Source organism: Heloderma suspectum, chromosome 11 (assembly GCF_057233095.1).
Source record: "Heloderma suspectum isolate Gila_16-S chromosome 11, 16-S_ref, whole genome shotgun sequence".
Classification (NCBI taxonomy): domain Eukaryota; kingdom Metazoa; phylum Chordata; class Lepidosauria; order Squamata; family Helodermatidae; genus Heloderma; species Heloderma suspectum.
Genome location: NC_139468.1, coordinates 3,435,275 through 3,458,822, shown reverse-complemented (window position 1 = coordinate 3,458,822; position 23,548 = coordinate 3,435,275). Strand labels below are relative to the sequence as shown.

Here is a 23,548-nt window from a genome sequence, read left to right as displayed (position 1 = left end):
CCCATTCTACGGGTTTCCTCTAGGTAGGGCTGGGATGCTGCCTTTGTCGTTGCGCTTGCCGGAGTAACGACGTGCATGACTTCTTCTCGCCTTGAGAAGGAGGAAAGGCCTGCTGGCGCGGCGCGGCGCGGCGGGCGAGGACGACGGCGCGCCCCTCCCGCAGCGCCTGCCTCTCCCGCACAAAAGCCGCGAGGGGGCAGCAGCGGGGGCAGCGGAGCACGCGCCTCGCGCCGGGGCGGGGCCAGGAGACCGCGCTTCCCAGAGGCGCTGGCGCGGCCGGCGGGCGCCGCCGCAAGAGGGGCGCTTCCGGCGCGGGCCGCCCCGCCCCTTCCTGCGGCGGCCCCGCCCCGCCCCGCCCCGCCCCGCCCGGCTCTCCCCCGCCCGCGGGCGCCCCGCCGCCAGTCCCAGCGAAGATGGCGAAGACGTACGACTATCTCTTCAAGCTGCTGCTCATCGGCGACTCGGGCGTGGGCAAGACCTGCCTGCTCTTCCGCTTCAGCGAGGACGCCTTCAACACCACCTTCATCTCCACCATCGGTGAGCCGCGGCGGCGACCCCGGAGGGGCGAGGGGCGCCTCAGGCGAGGCGGGCCGCGCCGCGCCGGCGAGGGGCGCCCCTGAGGCGGCGGCGTGGGCGCGTTCCCGCCCAAGCCGTGGGGCGGGGGCGCCTGTTCGCGAGGGGGCCCTGCCCAGCTTGCCGGCGTGCCTCTGGGGCGGGGGGCTTCTCTCAGTCCGCCTCGCTCCGTTTCTACGGGGTCGTCTCATTTCGGACGCGGGTCGGCGCTGGGGGGCCTGTCGAGGCGGGGGCGCCTACGCGCGGCAGGGCGCGCGGAGGGGCGCGTGACGCGCCGCCCCCGCCCGTTCTTTACCTCGCCTTCTTGAGGGAGGGGGCCGTGGGGGCGCGCGGAGGCGTTGATGGCCAGGACTGATTCGGATTAAAGATGCCGGGGGGGCGGCGGCGGCGGCGGCGGGGGGGGTAGCGCGAGAGCCTCTGGCCCGTGACGTGGTTTTCTTCCCCGCCCCCCCCGCCCGGTCGCCCCCATCCGGGATTTTCATGGCGCTGCATGGGGAGCCGGGCGTCTGCTTGGGCTCCGACGGGACCGGGCTGAGGGAGGCGGGGGCGGGGGGAGAAGGGCTTTCGAGCGAGCGAAGTCTGGGCTGAGGGGCTCCCATTGCAGCATTGGGCCGGGCGGGGATGTGGGGGAAATCTGCCCCCCCGCGTCACTTCTTGAATTGCTGCTGCCCCGTATGACAGGCCCGCAGCCGCCCTCCGTAAGACGCGCACGGCCACCCTGCCGTGGCCTCGAGGGAAATGGGGACGTTCCTCTGTGAGGCCAGCCCGCCCAGCCACGCTTCTCTTCGGCGTTTTGGGGCGCAGCGCTCGGATTGCGGTTGGCCTGCCCCTAGAAACATCGACGCCCTTCCCCCAGATGCTGGCTCGAGGATGGCCTGGTCCCCGCTGGAAATAAGCACCTGTTCTAGGACTCCTGCTTATAAAGTGCCTAAAATGGCTCAGTGGTGCACAAACATTAGAAATAATGTAAGATGGGACCTCAGGCTTACAATCCAAGGGAAGGTAATGCCATGTTATGGATGAAAAGGAAGAACCGGTTGGAGGGAAGGCTGGGTAAATAGCTGCCAAAACCAGCCTGTGGATACTCAGTTTGCTTCCCAGCAGCATCCCTCTTTGGTTCAGTAGAGGACTGGAATCACTCTTGCCTTGGCAGCCAGCGTGGATAAGAGGAAGAAGAAAAGGGGTTGATACTCGCCACCCGCTGTTGCTTTCCTGAGTGAGTGGTTGCTGGCTGCTCAGCAGCTGCCGCTGCACCTTATTCCACTGACAGTGGGGCTGTTCATGTTGCCAGTTGTTTACCTGTTTAACTCTGGCTTCACAATTTAATTTCTCCTGTGTCTTTCCTCACTTGAATGGGGGAGATGCTCTGAGCTGTTTGGAGCTTATAACATCTAAGCGGCTGAGCTGAATCTGATTTAGAATACTTTATACAACCAAGGTTCGAGCCTTGTTTCCTCATTTTTTTTAAACTATTGGGTTGTGAGCCACGTACAGCACAGCAGCCATGTAGCATGTCCTGCAAGCTGCTTAATGCTTGTTTTTTCAACACCAAGGTGGTAGCAAAATCAGGTGGTTGGTTGAGCCCCTGATAGATCTCTATACATGGCGGCTGGGTCACTGTCAGAATGGCAGATCTCAAGTTTTGCGGGCCTGCCTTATTCTGATACTTCTTGATGGGTAACAAATCTTATGAGCTCTCAAACAAAAGAGAGCCAGTGAAACAAAAACAAAAGAGAAACAAAAGAGCCAGTGTAGTGTAGTGGTGAGAGTGACGGACTGGGAGCCGGGAGATCCGGGTTCTAGTCCCCACTTGGCCATGGAAGCTCACTGGGTGACTTTGGGCCAGTCACAGACTCTCAGCCCAACCTACCTCACAGGGGTGTTGTTGTGAGGATACAACGGTGAGGAGGAGGATAATGTAAGCTGCCTTGAGTTCCTTGCAAGAGGGAGAAAGGCGGGGTATAAATGCAATAAATAAATAAATAAATAAATAAAAGGATTGTGGGACCAAATGGAAAGGTAGAACTTAAAAATGCAAAGTTTAACATCGGAAGTAGGCATAGTTCCATTCTGGTCTTGCAGTATGTATGGGGCTGGATACGAAGAACATAAAAAAAGCCTTCAGTCTGTCCTAGCAGGGCTCATCTAATCCAGGATCCTTTTTCCCACAGTGACCAACCAGACACCTGCAGGAAGCCCAAGAGCCAGGCAAGGGCAATAGCTCTCTTCCATTGTTGTTCCCCAGTGACTAGTAGTTAGAGGCATGCTGCCTTTGATTCTGGAGGTAGCACATAGCCATCATGACTAGTAGCCATTGATAGCCTTATCCCCTATTAATTTGTTTAATCCGCTTTTAAAAAACATTTAAGTTGGTGGCCAACACCACATCTTGTACTAGCATTCCATCATTATTATCTGCCTGCTTTGTGAAGAAGGGCTTCCATTTGTCCTGAATCTCCCACCATTTAGCTTCATTGGATGACCCCTAGTTTTGGTAGTTCTCCACACCTTGGATAATTCTATGAACTTCTGTCATAGCCTTCTCTTCATCTTTTTTCTAAACTAAAAAAAACCCCACCCAAATGTTGTAACTCTTCTTCATGAGGGGGTTGCTTCAGCCCCCTGATCATCAGCTCTGCAATATTTTTTTGGTGTGTCTCTCAGAAATGTACACAGTATTCCAAGTTCGGTCACACCATAGATTTGAACAAAGGCATTACAGTATTAGCCTTATTTTCAGTCCATTTCCTAATGATACCCAACATGAAATTTGCCTCTTTTACCATAGCCTCACATAGAGTCAACATTTTCATCATGGTATCCACCAGAACTCCAACAGTCACAGTCAGTTCAGGCCCCAATGAGGTCTTTTTTTTTTTTGGTCCCAATGTGCAATACTTTACACTTACATTGAACCAAATTTGCCATTTTATTGCCCACTCTTAGTTTGGAGATATCCCTCTGGAGCTCCTTACAATACATTTTTGAGTTTACTATCCTGAATAACTTGGTGCTATCGGTTAACTTGACAACCCCATTGCTCAACCCTAACTCCAGGTCATTTGTGAACACATTAGAAAGCATAATCCTAATACAAATCCCCGGGAGGACCCCACTGCTTATATCTCTCCATTGTGAGAACTGTCCATTTATGCTTATACTCCCTATTCTTTAATCAGTTGCCAGTCCATAAGATGGCATGTCTTCTTATCCCATAACTGCCAGGTTTGTTCTGAACCCATTGGTGAGGGACTTTGTCAATTGCTTTTTGAAAGTCCAAGTACACAATGTCTACCAGGTAACTCCTATCCACAAGCTTATTTACTAACTCTAAAAGGTTAGCAAGTGAGGGGTTACTTTTGCAGAAGTCATGTTGATACCTCTTCGTCAAGACTTGTTCATTGACTTGATCATTTTATCTTTAATGCTTTCCACCAACTTACTTGGAACAGACATTAAGGTAACCATCCTATAATTTCCTGGATCTTTCCTGGATTGCTTTTTAAAAATTGGCATTACGTTGGGCACTTTCCAATCCCCCAAGGAGCGGGACCCTTCTAAGGGATCATTTCCCTTTTCTTTGGAGTGATGCACTCCTTCCCTGAGACCCTCATTCTCCGTGACAGTGGAGGAGCAGTTACCCTGAGAGTGAAGCATTGCTGTCACATCCCTGAAGGCTTCGTCCATAAACCTCTTGCCTCTGTGTTTCTCCAGGTCAGTTACCTTGGCCTCAAGAGAAGTCACCATGGCATACCCTGTTCTGTTGTCACAGGGTAGGTGGTTCTGACATGGGCACTTGAGATGGGAGTGTAACTTCTCAGCTGTTTGAGGCACAAGCCATAATGATGGTGGTCTTTTAAAAGCAGCCTTTTAATGAAGTTGTTAATATTGTAAAACAAAGGGGAAAATATTGATAAACCACCTTTAGTGTTTTAAGGCAGAAGCATCAGAGCACTTAAGCAACGATAACTGCTGTAGTAAATGGGAGAGCATTTCCCTGACCAGAGGTAATAGATTTCAATATGTGATAAAAAGAGCAGGAACTCCCTTGTTGAACTTCTGAACAGCCTATATGACTTGGTTGTGACTTGTACTGTCTCACTTTCACTCCAGTGTTTTTCTTATGGAAAATATCACTGCTAAGGATTTTTGCTCACAGGATTGGCAGCTTTTCTTCTAGGATCATAGCTGTTAGGCCACCTTGCCACAACTAAATTCTTTTTTACTTTAGTGAATTGCATATCTACTTAGAAATATTTGGTCATGTGTAAGTGTCATGTATTAAATGTGAAGGCTGTTTGGGTGAAACTGACAGAATGCTCAGTTCTACTACACTACTGTAGAACCTGTGTAAACTGAAAAAAGTGTTAACTTTTTATAGCTTCAGTTCTAGGTTTGCTTAAGCAATTTGAATACACACCGTTTTCATCTGAATAAAAATATGTCAACAGTTTCTAAAGTATGATCTCGTTGAATCAGAAGTGTATTTAACATTGGGGTGTTTTAAGGACTGCTTTCTGAAATAGTTAAAACACCAATTATAACAAAAATTGATATACCCAACAACAGACATCTAAAGCAAGCAGGTAAGGCTTTAAAACCACATTATCAGCAAGCCCGGCCAACTGAAATTCAACATAGGAAGCCTCCTTATACTGGGTCAGACTACTGGTCCATCTAGTTCAATATCATCTACATTGACTGGCAGCATCTCTCCAGTGTGTCTTTCCTGGCCTGATCTGGAGATGCCAGTGATTGAACTTGGGACCTTTTGCCACAGAGCTAAGTCCCTTCCCCAAAAGGAAGGTGTTTTTTACCATCCTCCAGAAGCTCTGAGAACCCATTAAATATACCTAGGGACAATTTGCAAGAGGATGCTACCACAGAGGCAGCCTGAAATCAGGCTCCGCTTGTTGGTATTTCAGTGACTGATGAAGCAGGCCTTACTCAGCAAACCACCAAGCATGTGGGGAAACAATTGATTCAAGGAAGGGTGTTCCTTTGCTTCTCAAGGAACTGTCATAGTAACTGGTTGCTAACTAAATTTTTGGAATGCTGAGTGTATAGAAATTGTCAGGAAATGAGAGGCCACGAGAAACTGCTCAAGCTGGATGTTTAATATAAGACAACATCCAGCTTGAGCACTAATTAGCTGCAATAACCAAACTTAAGCAAGAGTGTTCATGTGTTCTGAGACCTTGTGGTTTTCCTGGCTTTGCTGGTCTTCATTAAACTGCTGTCAAGTTAAGAATAAATAAGTGGTGGGGGCTGTGGTGTCCATTCTGTGCAGGCTCATTCATAGATGCAAATCATTGCTTGATTTGGACCAACTGTGTCCTACCATAATGCAGTGGCATTATTACAATAGCAGTATTGTAGTTCTGTATCTCTTCACAATTTCTGACTGGAACTGCAATAGCAGCCGAATTTGTGTGAATATATTTTAATCCTCCTTAAAAGTTGGAGGAACGTGAGCTCAACTGGTATTTAATAAAAGTGCTGCATTAAAATGTGCCTGCTGTGCATTAGTCTTGTTACAACTCGACTGTGGCAAGAGGGCAGGATGAAGCATGTGAGCCTGAGGCTTAACACAGCTCCTTCTTGTAATGTGCAAACCATGGTTGTTGTGGCTGAATCAGAGATGGATCTGGTTCACGCAACAGCCCACCATGGCTTAATTTATCTCTGCAGCCTGTTGCATCATGCCAGGCACCCATAGGTGTCATTTATGCATGGCGCCCAGCTTGCCGTGGCTTCTTGTGTTGTGTGAACCTAGATGGCAGCATCTGTTTGAGGCTTAGACAAGCCTCAAATAACCCATGGCTTGTTTTAAGGTTATTTAAGGGCTGTCTAACCCTCAAACAACCTCTGCTGCCTGGATTTGCACAACACGGCAAGCTGGGTGCTCATGGCCACCATGTAAAGGTGACGACCGCGGGTGCCTGGCACTATGCAACAGCCCCCACAGGTAAATTAAGCCATGGTAGGCTGTCATAACGTGCAAACAGGCCCAGTAACTCACTTTAAAGGAAGGGTTAGAAACCCAGATCTGCCTGGTCAAAGCGCAAGACTACTATCCCCTTGTCCAATCGCCTCAAAGTTAGTAATTGATCTGAGTTGCTTTAGGTATGGCATGGTTCATGCCTCTCTCCTATTCTCCCTTCCAGTGTTCACTTTCCTGGCATTTCAAGTTTCAAACTGGCCTGTTCTGTGTATTCCCTAGCTGCTCATTTTCTATGTGTCATTCAGCAGCAAGATGTGTTTAGAGGGTTACAACTAGGACATCATGTTTGTTCTTACAACTCTGCCTGTTTCCCTTATGCTTAATTAATTTGTAGCAAGAATTTACTCTTGTATACTTACATCTGTGCAAATGTCTGTTTAGTGGAAACATCTGACTCAAGCACTTTGCAGCAGGATTCTACTGCTTCCTTGAGTGGAAATTCTTACTCTTACGCATATTTCATCTAAAAGGGAAGTGAAACTTGTCAGGATCATGTACAGAGTCAGCTTGCTTATTAAGTCGCTATATAATCACATTCAGAACTTTAAAAACTTGATCAAAGGTTAACACAAATCATGAAAAATATGCAGTCTTGCCTCCACATTTGCTATTATACTAAGGATACAGAGGTACACATGTTTGATTGCTTCATCATAGTTCTAGTTTTGGCAGCCTTAATTAATCTATTGCTATGTGATGTTTTTTCTGGTTAAATGCATTCATTTTTATAGTAACCAGAGAGAGAAGTCCTCTCCAGAGGCTGCTAGGTTTCTTCTGCTGCCAATAGGCAATAGTAACATAGCTGAATTTGAACGGCTAGCTCCCTTATGGGCTGGGAGGAGTTCATATTCAATGCAGAAACTTGCTGACTATGAAACAAACTTTGCAATATTTACATTCTTATCCAAGATGATATCAGCATCTGGCAGCGTGTCCGCAAAAGCTGTTTGTGTATCAAATGGCTGGAACAGATTGACTTATTTTTTTCTTGCAGAGTTTTTCCTCCTGGGTTTCATTTTATATGGCTCCATTTTGATTAAAAGAAACACTTGCAGCAGAACATCAGCTTTAAAAAACTTTCAACATATATTTTTGGAAGGTAATATAAAATAACAAAGTAAAAGCAGTAATAGAAACGTTGCTTTAGAAGCTCTAGTTTAATATGATAGCTTCATACTTAGAACAGTACTGAACTCTGATAGTATATTGTCATACACAGCAAATGTCATAGTAATTATAGAAAAACTTGGCTATTCTGAACCCATATTTGTTTTAATTTATAGCCCACTCCATCCCAATAAATAATATACCCCTGAAAATACTACCATGTCCCAAGTTTATTTCTCCAATTGGAATTACAGCACAACCCTTTGCATGTTTACTCAGAAGTAAATCATTCAGTGGAGCTTACTCCCTAGTAACTGTGCTTGGAATTGTGATCTAAGTGTCTGAAAGATCTGTAACGGCCAGTTCTGAACTTCATACACTTCAGAAAGTGGAAGACTAGGCATGAATTCAAACAAGCTTCTCAACTATTTGGTCTGTTTCTTAATAGCAAGTATATGTTGAAATATTCATCAGTTTTTCATTTTATGCAGAAGATAGAGGAATGTGAGGCAAGTAGTGGCCTTGTCACCATGTGGCACAGACAGGGAACTTGATAGATTCCCAAACTACACTCCTGGGGCAGAATCCAATGCTGCCCATCTGCTAGTAGAGCTGACAGCTGATTTTGGTCCTGTGCCCCCTCCCCAGCAAACCTCCAGTCTTTCTATTTCAGGCCTTCAGGGGTAAGAATGGGGAATTTCCCCCCTAGTTTTTCCTCCAATCCTTCACATCAGTTAGTAGGTGAATGTGATGCTTGAGTAATCCAGAAATGGATTGTGGGAGGAAGAGACATACTAGACGCCTTTATTTGCAAGGGCTTATCTTGGTTTCCAGGAGAAAAGTATCTTATTCACCTAAATAGCTGATCATTCCCATAGCCATTTGTACATGCTAGTATTGGCCTCAGTGTTACGTTTATGGGTGCAACGCGGAATTAGGACTGTTTATGGTATTGAAGTGGAAACACCGTGGCTGTTTGCCTTGGTGATCTGTTGGTGAAATAGCTTGGCTTGTATGGGAAAAGCTTCGACACCTTTTGTCTCTCCACTTGGCAGATGTCTGACTGCTTCATCCTCATCTTTAACTGGCAGATGGAGCTTTCTTAGATATATGTGTGTCTCATTTGACTGACATGAAGACAAATGTCTTGTTTAAACATCAGTTAACCCTTAATGGCTTTAGGCATGAGTGCAATTCCTGACTGAATAACATTCTCTGAAGAAGTGATTGTGAGCCATAAAAAGGCAGCTGCCCCACCTTTGTGCGCCTACAATCTGGGCAAAATACCTATTGTGACTTGAAGGCTGGATGCTATTCTAATGTATTCCTGAAGCACCTTGTTGAGTTTTTTTAAAAGATATAAATTTGATTCTAATCTCAATTCAAACTCTGATTTCAAGCAGACTCCTGTTTCTTGAGGACGAGCAGGAAACATCCTCCAGTTCCCCATCATCTGTGAAATTCTCTAGACCATAATTAAATAGCTGCCCTAATACCTCTTTGGTAAATACCGTGCTTAAAACAACAAAAGCATAATATTTATTAATGAAGATAATCTCCCATGGGCTAGTTGAGATGATCCAGTATGTCAATTACTTCTCTTCTTTTTTCCATTTCTTCCACCCCCTTAGAAAGGTATCTAGGCTGTTAAGGCAGGAACTGCTGCTACTTTGCAGAAATAGCTTGCTCTAAGCTGTGGATGAGTTTGTTTTGCATCACCCTACACATAGTTGCGTCTGTGGCAGACACATTCTGACTAGTGCGCTACCTAGCTGGAGGTAGTCTGTCCAAGTGTATGGTTTACCACTAGTGATTTGCCTGATAGAACTGCAAAACACATCTGTCTGTACTGAATTGAACTTCACTGTCTGGCTGCCTGAGAGATCCTAGCAGGTCAGTTTATCAAACTGTAAACATGCAGTTTCCCCAAAGCAAGGTCTCTGTTAGCCCCTTCTTCTCCTGTCATGCTATTTACTTTGAACAACTTAATGTTAACTGAGTTGGTGCTTACAAAGATGAGCATCAACTTTCATGGGCCTTGCATTATCACTTGTGGCATGGTATGGTTTTTTAGGTGAACTTTAGAATGTTCTAGTTGGAAAAAGAAGTGGGTTGGCTTCATTCTTCAAATCTGCTAAAGAATGAGGCACTGGATTCTTTTCTTCCCTCCCTGAACTTTCTCCTTTTGTATGGATAGATTCATATTACAGGTCGGGTGGTGCATAAAGATTGCCTTATTGCAGCTGCTTTTTGGCTCAGATTTGCTCTTTAATAGAACTTCTTTAGGAGAAAAGTTCAAAGGAAAAATCCTTCATCTTTGTGGGTGGCATGTAGGGAACAATGTACCACTGGGACACTTCAGAGGACGATAGATTTTGAGAGAGAAACATTAAGTAGCCTATGTGCATCCAGAACTGAAATTAGTGCATAGAAAAATGATTTGGGGGGGATGGGCATTTTGTGAGTCTTTAGACAACAGCTGACAAATTATCCTAATGACTTTGAGAGAGAATTTGAGAGTTTCCCGTGGCAGAGAACATGTAGATTGGCTATTCAGCTCTTAGTTTTCTCCCAGGCCTACCTGGTAACTGGTATTCAAGTGATTTACATTAACTGCAGTGCTTTTTATCATCCAAATACAGATACTGACCAGAGTCCTAAACCTACTTGCTTGAAATTCATTCCATTGGGAACAGTGGAGTTGAACTCCAGAGAAATTTGAGGATTGTGGGGAATTTGACACACAAGATTTCACTTACCTCCACTGGTCTTAGCAGAATATGCATTATTCTCTTGCAGTAAAATCCAAAGTTGTGTGTTTGGCATAACAACGAAAAATGCAAAAATGGGGATTTGCTTTTGAGCAACCCCCATTGTTGACTTTAGTGGGATTTTAGGGGTGCTTGCAAGAAGACAGATAGCCAGACAGCTTGTTTAATCTGGCTCTAAATCAGGGTGTCTTGTGGGCTGGGGAGATGGTCTTGCTCTTACAGAGAAAGTTTTTACTCCAATATATTTAGTCACTGCCCTGAGCCTTACTAAAGGGGCAAGGAGTGGGGAAGCTACCTCTGCAGTAAAACCCCCAACTGGCTTGAAGAGAGAAGAGTCTTAAGGTACCTATGACAGACAGCACATGTCAGTCTGAAAATCACTACTTCTTATTAGTACTTCTGATGCCTTCTTTAAAGTGAAAACGCGTTCTCTGCCGGAATGGACTTAGGTTCAATTCCCTCTGTTGGCCATATGAACTTCATATGCTTGCATTCCACACTGCTTATGCAACGGGCTTCTCACAGTGGAAACCTTATACATCTTAATGAGAAGCTATTTACATGCATGATTTTCCCTGTACAATGCTCTAACTGTTGGAAGTTCACTCTTTGACTTAGGATAGTGGCTTGTAACTATTGCATGCTTGATAACTTGAAGAGAGTAATTCTGTAAGTAGTCAGGTTAGTAATTTCCTTCTTAAAGGGACACTGAGACTAAAAATAACACTTGCGTTGGCTTAATTTGGCCTTGCTATCATGACAATTGTACTTGTGGGTAAGCTTCTGGCAGGGGGAGTTTTTTTGCACGTTTTGCAACTCCTATACCGAGTTGCCTTCTATTTTCCTTCTCCTGTGGCCAATGGACATGATACTGTAAGTGCAAAAAGTAATGCACTTAATGAAATTAGGTGACTTTGTACACATAATGAGCAATATTAGATTGCTTCCCTTTTGGTCTAGCTTGGAATGTCAGTGTGAACTGGAGCTGCCAGTCCCTTTTCCATTGTTTCATAACAAGTCATCTTGAATGCAAAATAACTTTTTCCAGTATGGAGGGCCACATGCATGCAGAAACTACTCCTTCTGACACTGGAGCTAAAAATCTAAGGCTGCTTCAGCCATCTTTAATTATGGGGAAATTATTTTCTCCTTTCAGTAGTGTTTCAGCATTTTATTCATGTTAATAATGCCCCAGCTAGATAGGTACTGTGAAGCATGTTCTACATGTTTTGTTTGAGAGTATTTAGTCTCGTGGAAAATATCCCATTAAAGGTAATCCGTAAGACTCTGTACAAAATCTCCCTGATGTGGTTCTCAGGCATTGCAGAAGATGCTTAAATGGCTGTGTTCTGGAGGGCCTTGATCATAGAAGAAATCTATCTTCAATGTGTCACCTGTCAGCATCACTGTACTTGTTCCGACCTAGTTAATAAGTCTTAAAGTGTGCAAGAATAGAAAATGTGCCCATGTTCTGAGTCCTTATCTGTGTATGGCAGGCTTAATTATGGAGTCTTGTATCATAATTTGCCTTTGACCAGTTTTTTACTGTCCACACATAGAACAAATTTGATTGTGTGGGTCTTCAGCAATTTGTGGCTGAGAAGCTAGTAAACAGACTAGTTGGATTTTTGGACCATGATGCAGGTTGGAAGAAATGCTACTAGTGGTGACATGGCTCGTATGCAGACTAGTAAACAGATTCCCCCAAACTGTGAAGGCACTCATAATCTTAAGTAGCACCATATGTTTGTTTATGTATACTTGGGAAGAAAAGTAGGATAGAACTATAACGAATGAATTTTCACGGGCATGCCACTGATCAAAATTATCATAGTTGAGAGACTTATCTTTTCTAGTTACTGGACATACATCTCTGCATTTCCCACAGTCTTCTGCCTTTTCTTATCCAAAGAGTAAACGTCTATATACTTTGTAGATTCTAAAAAAAATGTGGAAAGAATTCTAAAGCTGGTAGTAGGAAGCCACATAGATGTTTGCTCCTTTCTGTAGAACATTTATTCTTTGGCAAAAAGATAAATAAGCTGTGTGTCATATTGCATTAGTTGTGCTTGCTCCATCCTTTAGCATTCTAACCTGAACTACCTAGTTTTGTTTACATTTGTGTTGTGCTTTTTTGTAGTCTTGTCTTCTCTAGGGACTCCAGATAGTTTTTACCCTGTCTTTCAGCCCCAAAGAGACCCACCCCTAAGGCAGATTTCAGATATGCCATACCTAGTATGGATCAATTTGACATTTCTGATTGCCCACTCACATGACTATACTTTATTGTCTCTCCTGTTTTCAGGAGATAGCCCTTTTGAGTGTTGTCTTGTAAGTCCAAAAAAGCCACCTGAATATCTCTACAGCTTGGTTTCTGCATTCCCCCAGTATCATCTTCAGGAGTTCGGATTATGATGCGGAACAAGGGATCCCCCTTGTTTAAAAAGGCAACCAGCTTTAAACATGGTCTCACATTTGTCCCAGGTCATTATCTATCGTGAGTTAAACATTAGTTAGATGCCAGTGTGAAAGCTGACTAGCCAACTCCTGTACTTGAGGGGTACCTGGGAGTTGCTTCAGGATGACTCAGGCCAGAGTGTAAGAAACGTATTGACTCAAGTAGAGGAGACCTTGTACCTTGACACATGTTGGAGGAAATACTACTCTGCGTGCAGACTCTGCTCTCAGGGGACACGCTAATCTGGGTTCATCAGATGCATGCCCTTCTGTAGTTCTCCCTTTCACTGAACAGGACCATGTGTGTGACAGTGGGCACGCTCCTTGATGTTGTCTCTTCCGTTGATGTATGTGGGCCACTCTTAACAGCTAATCTTACAGTTCCTGCCCTTGAGTCAGATTCTTTCTGTTGAAAGTTGTTAAATAGGCTGGGAACAAATATTAACAAAGTGATTTTCTCCTCTGAGGACTAATAGTTTACACTAGTCTCCTTCAAGCCTCATCATCATCATCATTATTTCTTTATTGTAAGGGTTCTTTCCTAATAGCGAAGTATACTAAGGTTTTTTAACCAAAGAAAATCCTCTGTAGCTAACACATTATTATTGCATATAATAGCCAACAGTACAGAGCCACCAAACAATACCCATATATCATGTGTATGCTTTTATGGTATCAAATACCCATATATTATGGTATGCTTGGGAATTGGCATGAAACTAAACGTTAGCACCTGGTTCATGCTATCAAAAAAAGTTCAATTTCTACAGGTTTATAGGTATCATACCTTGCTTTGCTCCTCTCGCTCAGTGGAACCACAGTCATGGTATCACATGCTACTTCTCTTGGTGTTTTGTTTACTGTATCCTATTTGCTTTGGATTAATGAATTTGCCATGCACAAGATACATGTTTATGATCAGATGTTGCTGCATTAACTAGACTGCATATCCATGAAATTATGGCCTTGCAGTTGTTTCTGGGGAAGAAGGCCAAAGGTTAAAGTTCAGAATGATTAGTTGTCTTTGTGACTGTGCAGCATGAAATCAGCTTGCTGCAGTTGTAATTCTCCCTCACTAATACTCTGAATGTGCCTCCGACATTCTCTCATACCGCTAGTTGTTGCTGTTGTTTTGTCTGATCTGACATCCAAGTAAGGATGCACATAACTAAGTCTCAATGTTTCCTTCAATTTTAATTCATGGAATCATACAATTATAGGGTTGGAAGGGGCCTACAAGGCCATCAAGTCCAACCCCCTGCTCAGTGCAGGAATCCAAGTCAGAGCATCCCTGACAGATGGCTGTCCAGCCTCGTCTTGAACGCCTCCAGTGTGGGAGAGCCCACTACCTCCGTAGGTAATTGGTTCCATTGTTATATTGCTCCGACAATCAGGAAGTTTTTCCTGATGTTCAGCCGGAATCTGGCTTCCTGTAACTTGCGCCCATTATTACGTGTCCTGCACTCTGGGATGATCGAGAATTCATAACTTAAAAAAGCAGATCTCAGACTTCAGGAATTTAGAGTAGCCATATTTTAAATTGGAAAATATATAATCAGGGTTACTTTTGCCTGCAGATTTGGGAGGAGCTGCAGGCTTGCAGCAGATTTATTTATTAATTAATTAAATTTATTAATCGACCATCTGGCTGGTCACCCAGCCACTCTGGGTGATGTACAAGCATATAATAAAATAGTTTAAAACAATAATTCTACAATAAAAACATTTTCTAAAATACCCTAACCCACCCCAAATGCCTGCCTGAACAACCATGTTTTTAATGCACGGCAGAAGCTCATTAAAGAGGGGGCATGGCAGAATTCCCTAGGGAGGGAGTTCCACAGAGTGGGGGCCACCATAGAAAAGGCCCTCTCGCTCGTCCCCACCAGTCTAGCTGTCCTGGCTTCTGAGAGAAGGCCATCTGAGGCTGATCTTGTTAATCGAGGAGAACAAGGAAGGAGCATTCCCCCCTATCCAGAGCCCTCCTTCTATCATTCACCAAGGCGACCAAGGCCGTTTCTGTCCCAGATAGATTAAAATAGAGGGAGGTCTCCTGGTGTTAGAGTTAATGCTTTGGGATCTAATCTTGGTGTATTTCTATTTTTCTGCACTTTCTTAAAGGCTTGTGTGCACATGCAGCAACTTGGTGTGTCTGCATGACAAATTTTAATCCCTAAACTGCAAAGCCAACAAAATGATCCCCTCAATAGGATTTAGCACCGCATATTTGAAACTTTCCAAAGTGTAACCAAAACACGCAGGTTGTCCTGCAAGAAGCTACTCATAACATTTATGTCAGTTTTAGTTCTATTGTAGGCTTGTGGACTTCATGTGTGGTATTTTCTGTGGTATAAAATAAGTGTCAAATTTATTTGCAGCCTTTTATAAAATATGAGCTTTATACTAGAAGCTCATATGCTAAAGATGAGGCTTCTCTAAGACTTCATGTGCATCCTGTCCTGTTGATGTCAATTTACAAGCTATTTGTAAGGCGATAAGAAGTCATGTGAGACTCTGTAATGACGGATAGAGGCTTGTAGATGCACTGCCTAGAAATAGGAGCTGAATGACTTGCAATAAAGGGCTAAACACAAGGATTAAATAATTATTTGTTCTGTGAGTGGAAAAAAATGGGTCTCGGTGCCATTGCTAGAAAGAATAGTGAACATAGGAAGGTGCCTTATGCGAAGTCAGATCACTGGTCCATCTAGCAATGTCTTGTCTGTGCTGACTGGCAGCAGCTCTTCAGGGTCTCAAGCAGGGAGGTTTTTCTCAACCCTCCCTGGAGAAGTCAGGGATTGAACCTGGGATCTTCTGCATGCAAAACATGTGCTCTACCACTGAGCTACAGCCTTTGACACTCTTCTTGGTTGAAGTGGTTTAAGATGCATCACTTACAGGCTTGTCAACTTTTACTTATACTACAATGTTGGCAGGCCGAGGGTCCCTTCAGACACTGCTTTTAAGCATACTCCTAAAAAATACCCTGGATGTGCATCTTCCAAAAAAGCAAAGTATGAATGTGACAAATACATACATTTCATAGGTATGCTTGTCAGAGAGGCAGGATTAGCTGAAGCTCCCTGTTGAGCGAGATGCAGTTTTCTTTTGCATAATCTGTGCAATTATCCAGGAATAGCCCAAAGATTAGTGTAGTTGCATCTCTGAAGCTAAGCTAAGTCTGGAAAGTACCCAAACAGGAGACCTCCTGGGAACCTCAATTACCCTGCCATGCTTTGGAGTGTCCAGAGCCAAATGTAACATTTCATAAGGGGGGGGGGGTGTATAAAAAATGTTTCCTACTAAGACCAAGAATTGCCTTGACTGCGTTGATTAATGGGTTGTTGAGGGCTGTGTTGTTCTATAAAGAACTTGCATATCTTTGTCATTGTTACAAGGACAAATGCATAAAAACATAAGAACCATGCTTGATCAGACCAAGGTCCATCTTAGTCCAGCACTCTGTTCATACAGTGGCTAATGAGCTGCCTGTGGGAAACCCACAAGTAGAACATGAGTACAATAGTACCCTCCCGCTCTTGTCCCCCAGCAACTGGTGTACATAGGCATACTGCCTCTAAAACTGGAGGTAACATGTAAGCCATATGTTCACTTCCTTTCTTAATTATGCCTAACATGGAATTTGCCTTTTTGACAGCAGCCACACACTGGGTTGACATTTTCATTGAACTGTCCACTACAACCCTAAGATTTTTCTTGAGCACTCACCACTAGCTCAGATCCCAGCAGCTTATATGTGGAGTTGGGATTTTTTGCCCCATTTACTTACATTCAACTGCATTTGCCATTTTGATGCCCATTCTCCCAGTTTGAAGAGATCCTTTTGGAGCTCTTTGCAATCTCTTTTTTTATATTGACCACCCTAAATAATTTGGTGTTCTCAGCAAGCTTGGCCATCTCACTACACACTCCCTAATTCCAGATCACTTATGAACAAGTTGAAAAGCATTGGTTTCAGTACAAATCCCTGTGAACCCCCACTGTTTACAGTGCAGAAGAGTCTTGTGGCACCTTAAAATTTAACAGTCTTATTATGACGGAAGCGTTCATAAATGTAGCATCCAGAAGTGTTTTCCTCATTTAGCAGGCAGACACATAGATGTGCGGTAAAAAATGGTAAACAGCAGGACCAAAACTCCATGAAATCCAAGTGGTACAGTTTGACAGTTCTATTTAAAGGTCAAATGTATGCAAGATAAGCATAATGATAATTTACCACAGCAGTTACTGGTGCTAATGCTCATTCACAAATAGGCTGATTATAGTCTTATGAAAACGTGGTTTCAGTATTTTTGAAAAGGGAACTTAAAAAAAAAAGTGGAAGTGAAAAAGAGTTCCTTTAATGTAGATGTAAATGCAATCCACATACCAACCTGATACCAGTTTGCATCTTAGCCGAACTGGGTTTTCACTAGTCAGATGTGTGCAAAGCCCTTAAAAAAAAAAAAATGCACCCCTAAACTAAACCTTGTCTACAACTTCCTTCAGCTGCAGCAGTTACCTTATCTTGGCCATATGTAATAAGAATGGCCCCCAGACAGTTTCTACAGGGCCAAGTCACACGATACGTCTTGTGTCATAGTTTGAGGAAATGTGAATCTAGCCATCATACTTTGGGGAACAGCCGTGTGCAAAAGAAGAACCTTTGAACAGCCAAAAATGATCTCGTCTGAAGGGAAACCTGGGTTAGCCATTGTCCAACTGGTTATACTTGGTTATGATTATGGGCTAGTTCTAGCTAGCAGATGCACATCAATAAACTCATGTTGTGCGAGCTATGCCAAAAAAGCAGAAATCACATTCACAAAGGAGAGGATCCCTAAAATGCACAAAACTACAATGTCAGTGAAACCCGTAAAAAATGTAAAGCGGATGTTAGTGATGTATTGCGACTATGTCCTGTATTAAAACAATGATACATGAGAACTGAATGTGAAAATGACAATGTAGCTATATTTAAGGCTGTAGTACAGTTGATGTTGATGTGATGTTTGGATTAGATCTTGTTTCATTACTTCATCAAAGCAAATTTAGGAATGAAAAATTTCTCAAAGGTGGCAACTGAAAATGACCTTCTGGCCTCATGTATATCTCTTCCAAACACTTGTTATTTGATGCCAATCATCTAGGATATCTTAACCAGAAGAACCTCTCCAAAAGGGGTTTCTCATTCCCCAGAAGCTTCAATGTGAAAATCAGTTCACAAGGATATTAAAATTTCAAAAATGGAAAATGACTCAAGTCAGCTATATTCAAACATACGTCTGTTCCGTCCAGTTTCTACATCCTTCTGTGGACCTTTGATCTCCAAATTTTGCAATTCAGTTCTCAGAAGTGCAGAATCAAAGGATAGCTGTATTCCGATTCACAGATTAGCCTGGGAAGTGTGAATTAGACTGGCTGACGTAAAGATGGATGCAACAAAAGTATCCCACATCCTTAGTATACAGTCAGATACTTGCACTGCTTAGACTAACACTGTTAGAAGGAATGCTGTAATATACAGCTGCCAATGCCTGTTTAGTTTTCATAATGCATAAAGAGACTGAAAGAGAATGAAAAATTGTTAATGTTTTGTGATACTTCTGGGGACAAGAGGGAATGGCTCTGCTTTCATTGAGGAGTTTTAAAAGAGGAAATTTTCTGCATATGCATCTTAGAAAGGAAGTCTACATGGTGAGGAAGTTTTCTGGCATCCTTATGCAGGAAAACACCAAGCATAGGATGATCCTACAAGAAACAGAATTTAAGAGTAACTTGTTCTCTGTTCTGTAAAAGTATATCTTTGTTCATGCTGCAAATTCTGCTATATAAAATCTATCTGTTTAAACAATGTTTCTTTTTGATGCTAATGAGACTATCCCATACAGGTCCCTATTTGTGCATTAACCTTGACTTCTTTCCAAGTTAGGGGCCATAGCACAAAGTGCTGAGATTAGGAGTGGACTAGTAAGAATTAGCACTGTAAACAAACTTGTGTGGCTACAAACCAGGAAGATCCTCAAGAAAATCTAACAACACTTATTATGGTGTAAGCTTTCACGGATTAGCGCTTACTGCCTCAGCTGTGTGACGCATTATGCTCATTGGCCAATTAAGCATGTGCACACAGATGCAGATAAATGTTTGTAACTAGTGGGGCCAAAAGAACATGAAATAGAATGGACAGCAGTAGGGGCAATCATGCTTCCATCTAAAGAAAGTGTGGGCAACACACAGCCGCCCAGTGCAGCCCCTGCTGTGCTGCTGAATTCGGCGGCAGCAGGAAAATTTTATTGGCGAGAGGGTGGCGGTTTTAGTGCTACAGAGTGGTAAAAGTGTCAAAGTTAGCTTGCAAACAAGCTACATTTAAGCCTTTTAGCACTATGGAGTGGTTTGATACTGCATTTTGGTGGCCAACTACTGTTTTTTTTGTAAAAAATAAATTCTGGGCATCCCACAGAGTGCTGCTGGGGGCGGGGGGTAGGAGAAACAATGGCCCCCAGACCTCCTGCAGTTGCCCATCCTTGCGCTAGAGAACATGAAATAGAATGGACAGCAGTAGGGGCAGTCATGCTTCCATCTAGAGTGGTAGGTTTGTCAGTTTCCATGCCAGTGTGTATAAAAGTGATCTGCTGGCAGCAGTAGTCACTGGTGGTCATCTTTTCTTGCTATCCTAATTTAACATCTAACAAAGATAACTCCTTATCTTGATTGATCTTGATTTGTTCTTGCTTAGAAGTTGAAGCAACATATCTTCACAGCAGTGCATTGCAAGCATCTTAAAATCTCATTAGGTCTTGACAGGCCTGTCCTGAAACACCTTGGTGCCTGAGGCAGAAAATCTAAATAGCAACCCCTTCTGCTAATTATTAATACAGGACATTATCCACTGGAAAGTTCTCTGGCCTGAACCCCATTGCAGGAGCACTACTGCGCTCTTCCACAGCTCCGATTCATTTCAGTGGGGCTTGTGCAGGGTAACATGCTAGTGGATTCTGCTCTATGGGCCACACCTGTCTGTCCTATTCATTGATCCCCAAAATCTGCTGCCAGAGATAGCCAGTTTACCATTCCTCATGGTAAAGCCACCTCTTCTTGGGAGTATTGTTGTTCAGGTAAAGCAACAACACGGTGTTTCCCAGACTTCTGATGGCTGAGGCAGACTGTGTTTTCTGCGTAAAACCTGGAGTCACACTTACACACTTAAGGGGTTTACCTCTAAGAGTCCATAAAAGAGAGCTTGCCTACTCAGGGAAGCCCACCTGCTGTGTTTTTGTAGGAGTCGCTGTTATGAGCATGACTCCTGATTTGGAAGAAGGTACTTGCAGAAACAAAACATGCATCCTTCTCTCAGGGCAGGCCACTTCTACTGCATGTCTGCTTTGAGCGGTTGCCTGATTCAGTGATGCTCAATACAGGTAGACATTGTCCCCAACAGAGGCAAAGACACAGAGCACTGAATTGTTCAGCGGTCCATCAAACAGGTGCCACGGTGGGCAGGATGGCCGTGAGTTCTATTTTACAGGGGACAGTCCTCTTTTGGGTGAGCTGTCCAATCCAAGTCCAGTTTAAAAATAAAGAACCACAAGAAAAGAGAGCTGGGGCCTTGAAGTTGCACCTGATCAGCCGACTGAGCAGGCACACAGGTCACCTCATCACAGCTTCGCCCACTATGGGGACATGTGTTGTATTTCTACTTAAATTATAGTACTTTTTCTAAATGTGCATCTATACATATATATAAGCATATGCAAATTTTATGCAAATCTTTGTCCTCTGTTGTCTTCTTTTTGGGTGATGCATTTCCTCTACCTGGCCTTAGGACTAGCCTTTTAATTATTCTTCTGACAGCACACCAGTTAATGTGTCAGTTCATGGCACACAGTTTGGGAATTAGTGGCCTAACCTTCCTGTCACTGTAGGCTGCCTTCCTTGTGACAAACAAATGAAAAATTATTCTAGCTGCCTGGCTTAAGCTCTAAACTCTTCTGTATCACTCTGGAAACTACTTCTTTCACGTTTCAAGCAACCTGCTCATCAGGAAGCAGCAGCCAGTCACCAGACTTGCTCTGCTGATGGGTGCAGCAGCTCACCACTTCCTGTTGCAGAAATGAGGAAACAAAGGAAATGTCAGTGGATGGCTCATTCTAGCCACTCATTAAGAGCTGTAAGCATTCGTAACACTTTCCATTGTTCCCGTGAAAGAAAGAAAAAATAAAACACCAACAAACCCTGTGTACATTTTTCAACTTTGAACAGGAATTTAATCCAGTCTTGCAGTTGCTGTGCTACGGCACACATTCTTATGTTTAGACCAGGTGAACTTCAGCTGTGTAAAACCTGCTTGCGTGTGTACCAAATGCAGGTTTGGTAAACATAATCTTATGGGTATCGGCACTTACAGTAGGATGAGATCCTCTCTGTGTGAGGAGAGAGATGTTATGAGCAGGGGCTCTTCAACTCTATGCTAAATGTTCCAAACTTGCTATAAAACATGGTTGTAGCGTGGAGAAGGACAGCTGTATTGAATGAACTACCATCTTGATTACCGGAAGCCACATCAAGGTTTCTATCTGATACTAACTTTTTATTTTTTTTAAAAAAAACCTCCATTTATCTGGAGCTTAAAAACATGGTCCATTGAAACAAAATGGATGCCATTCTGTTGTTGACTTCACTTGCAGTACAAAAGAATGCCTATAGCTTATTTCCTCTGAATTCTGCTAAACCACAAGCTTTATTCCTAGAGTTTGATCTCTAGTGCTGTTCAGTGTAATTAAATGCAAGCTCCTCTGTGCCCTTGACAGGAAAAATTGCACAATGAATTTCAACAGTGAGCATCGTTCTGGACTGTTTGTCAACAAGGGATGACGTAATTGAGGTGGGGGTGGAAGGTCTTCAGGAATCAGCTCTGGGTGGGCTTGATTCTGGAGGAAGGTAGCCAGTTCACATGTAAAACATCTGCATTCTGGTTCTAGGTAACTAGAAAGCAGAACAAAGTATTTCTGTTACTTCTGACAAAATGGGGCTGTTCCTGCTGCTGGGCGGCTTTATTATTTATCAACAGTAATTTGGATATGTATCCCTCACACTTTTCTGTCTCAAACAACACTCCAGGTAACTTACATTCTTCAGCAAATACACACACACATTTATAAATAAATTTAGATAAATAAGCTTTAGTCAGCTAGTAATTGTCCTCTGATGCCCCTGCTCTACCATCATGCATTCTTCTACTAAGAAAAAAGTATTTAGGGCTTAAGAAATATTTAATACGTAATACATAGTGCTGCACGTGGATTTTGTAGCTTTAAAAAAAACTGCTCTGAGTACTGATTTAAATAGGACAGGATATAAATCTGCTTCAGCAAATAAAATGCTAGATTCATAAATAAATGTATACATTAATATTTAACATATTTCTATATTGCCCTTCATTGGAATTTGATTCCAAAGTGATTTGCAATAAAATAAGAGAAAAAAATAAAACATGCTAAAACAAATAAGCCAAAAAATAGTAGATTAAAAAAAGCCAAAAGAACAATACTTAAAATGTCTATGTGAATGCAAAAGTTTTTGCCTAGCACCTAAAAGATAACAGTGTTAACAAGCCAGTCAAACCTCCATGGCAAGGGCATTCTGTAACTAGGACACCACAGCCAGAAAAGCCTTGAGTCCTGTTGATACCTGCCTTGCTTCTGATGGAGGAGGTCCTTGGAGAAGGGCATTGGCAGATGTCTTAGTCCAGGCAGGTTGATATAGGAGTAGCTGCCCCTTCAGGTAAATACCACAAATTGTTGCCAAAACCCTCAAAACTTTAAAAAAAACTCTTATATAAAGTTATAGATAGTCAGAATCAAGAACAGGCTTCTTAAATCATCATTTTTGTCCTTTTGAAATTTTAGAATAAGGAGGCAGATGTTCCCCAATAGTTATTTCAAGCTTATCAGTACTTGCTTTAAGAGGAAATCTCTTTTATCTATTGATTTTCTTTTCCCTGGGCGACACACACACACACACACACACACACACACCCTACCACCACCACCACTGGGGGAAGAAGTCTCTGAAGCCCTGGGGGACGGGGCTCAAGGGGCTGCAGTGTGGAAGAAGAGGCAGGAAAGTTGCTCAAGTGGAACTGTTGCTCAAGAGGAACTCCACTCACCCTTTTTTGGATCCATACCAGTGTGAGACTGGGAGTCCTCCATTGTGACCATCTGCCTTAAGTGCATTGAAGAATGTTAAACTTCAGAGGGGAGACTAGCAGAGCTACCTAACCTCTGCATAGCCCTATGGTTGTATCTAATTTGAGAATAAAGCAGCAGAACAGTGTAGATTCCTAATTAACACATCTTTCTTTCCCCCAGGAATTGATTTTAAAATCAGAACAATAGAACTAGATGGGAAGAAAATCAAACTACAGATATGGTAAGTTTATAAGAATGTAACTTGCCTCTGCAACAAAGACTTCAAATCCAGTTCACAAAGTACTTGCCAGTGGCTTGTTGCTTATCTCTCTCATGCTCTCTGCAGAATTATCCTTGAACTAAGGACTGTGGGCATAGTTATTCATTGCTCAAATCAGCTTCTGTAAACTAGTGCGGGGGGGGGGGGGGGACGGTAGCAGTTTAGA

At 43.2% G+C, this 23,548-nt stretch overlaps 1 protein-coding gene across 1 annotated transcript in view; it reads left to right on the top strand.

Annotated features, from left to right (window-relative positions):
• The first annotated feature begins 400 nt into the window (after positions 1 to 400).
• The window catches only part of RAB8B (RAB8B, member RAS oncogene family), a 39,407-nt gene continuing 16,259 nt past the window's right edge, over positions 401 to 23,548 (top strand). Inside the window, exons 1-2 of the mRNA XM_084816663.1 lie at positions 401 to 537; positions 23,283 to 23,343. Coding sequence (XP_084672789.1) covers positions 414 to 537; positions 23,283 to 23,343 — 185 coding nt within the window. The 5' untranslated portion in view covers positions 401 to 413. The remainder of the gene's footprint in view (positions 538 to 23,282; positions 23,344 to 23,548) is intronic.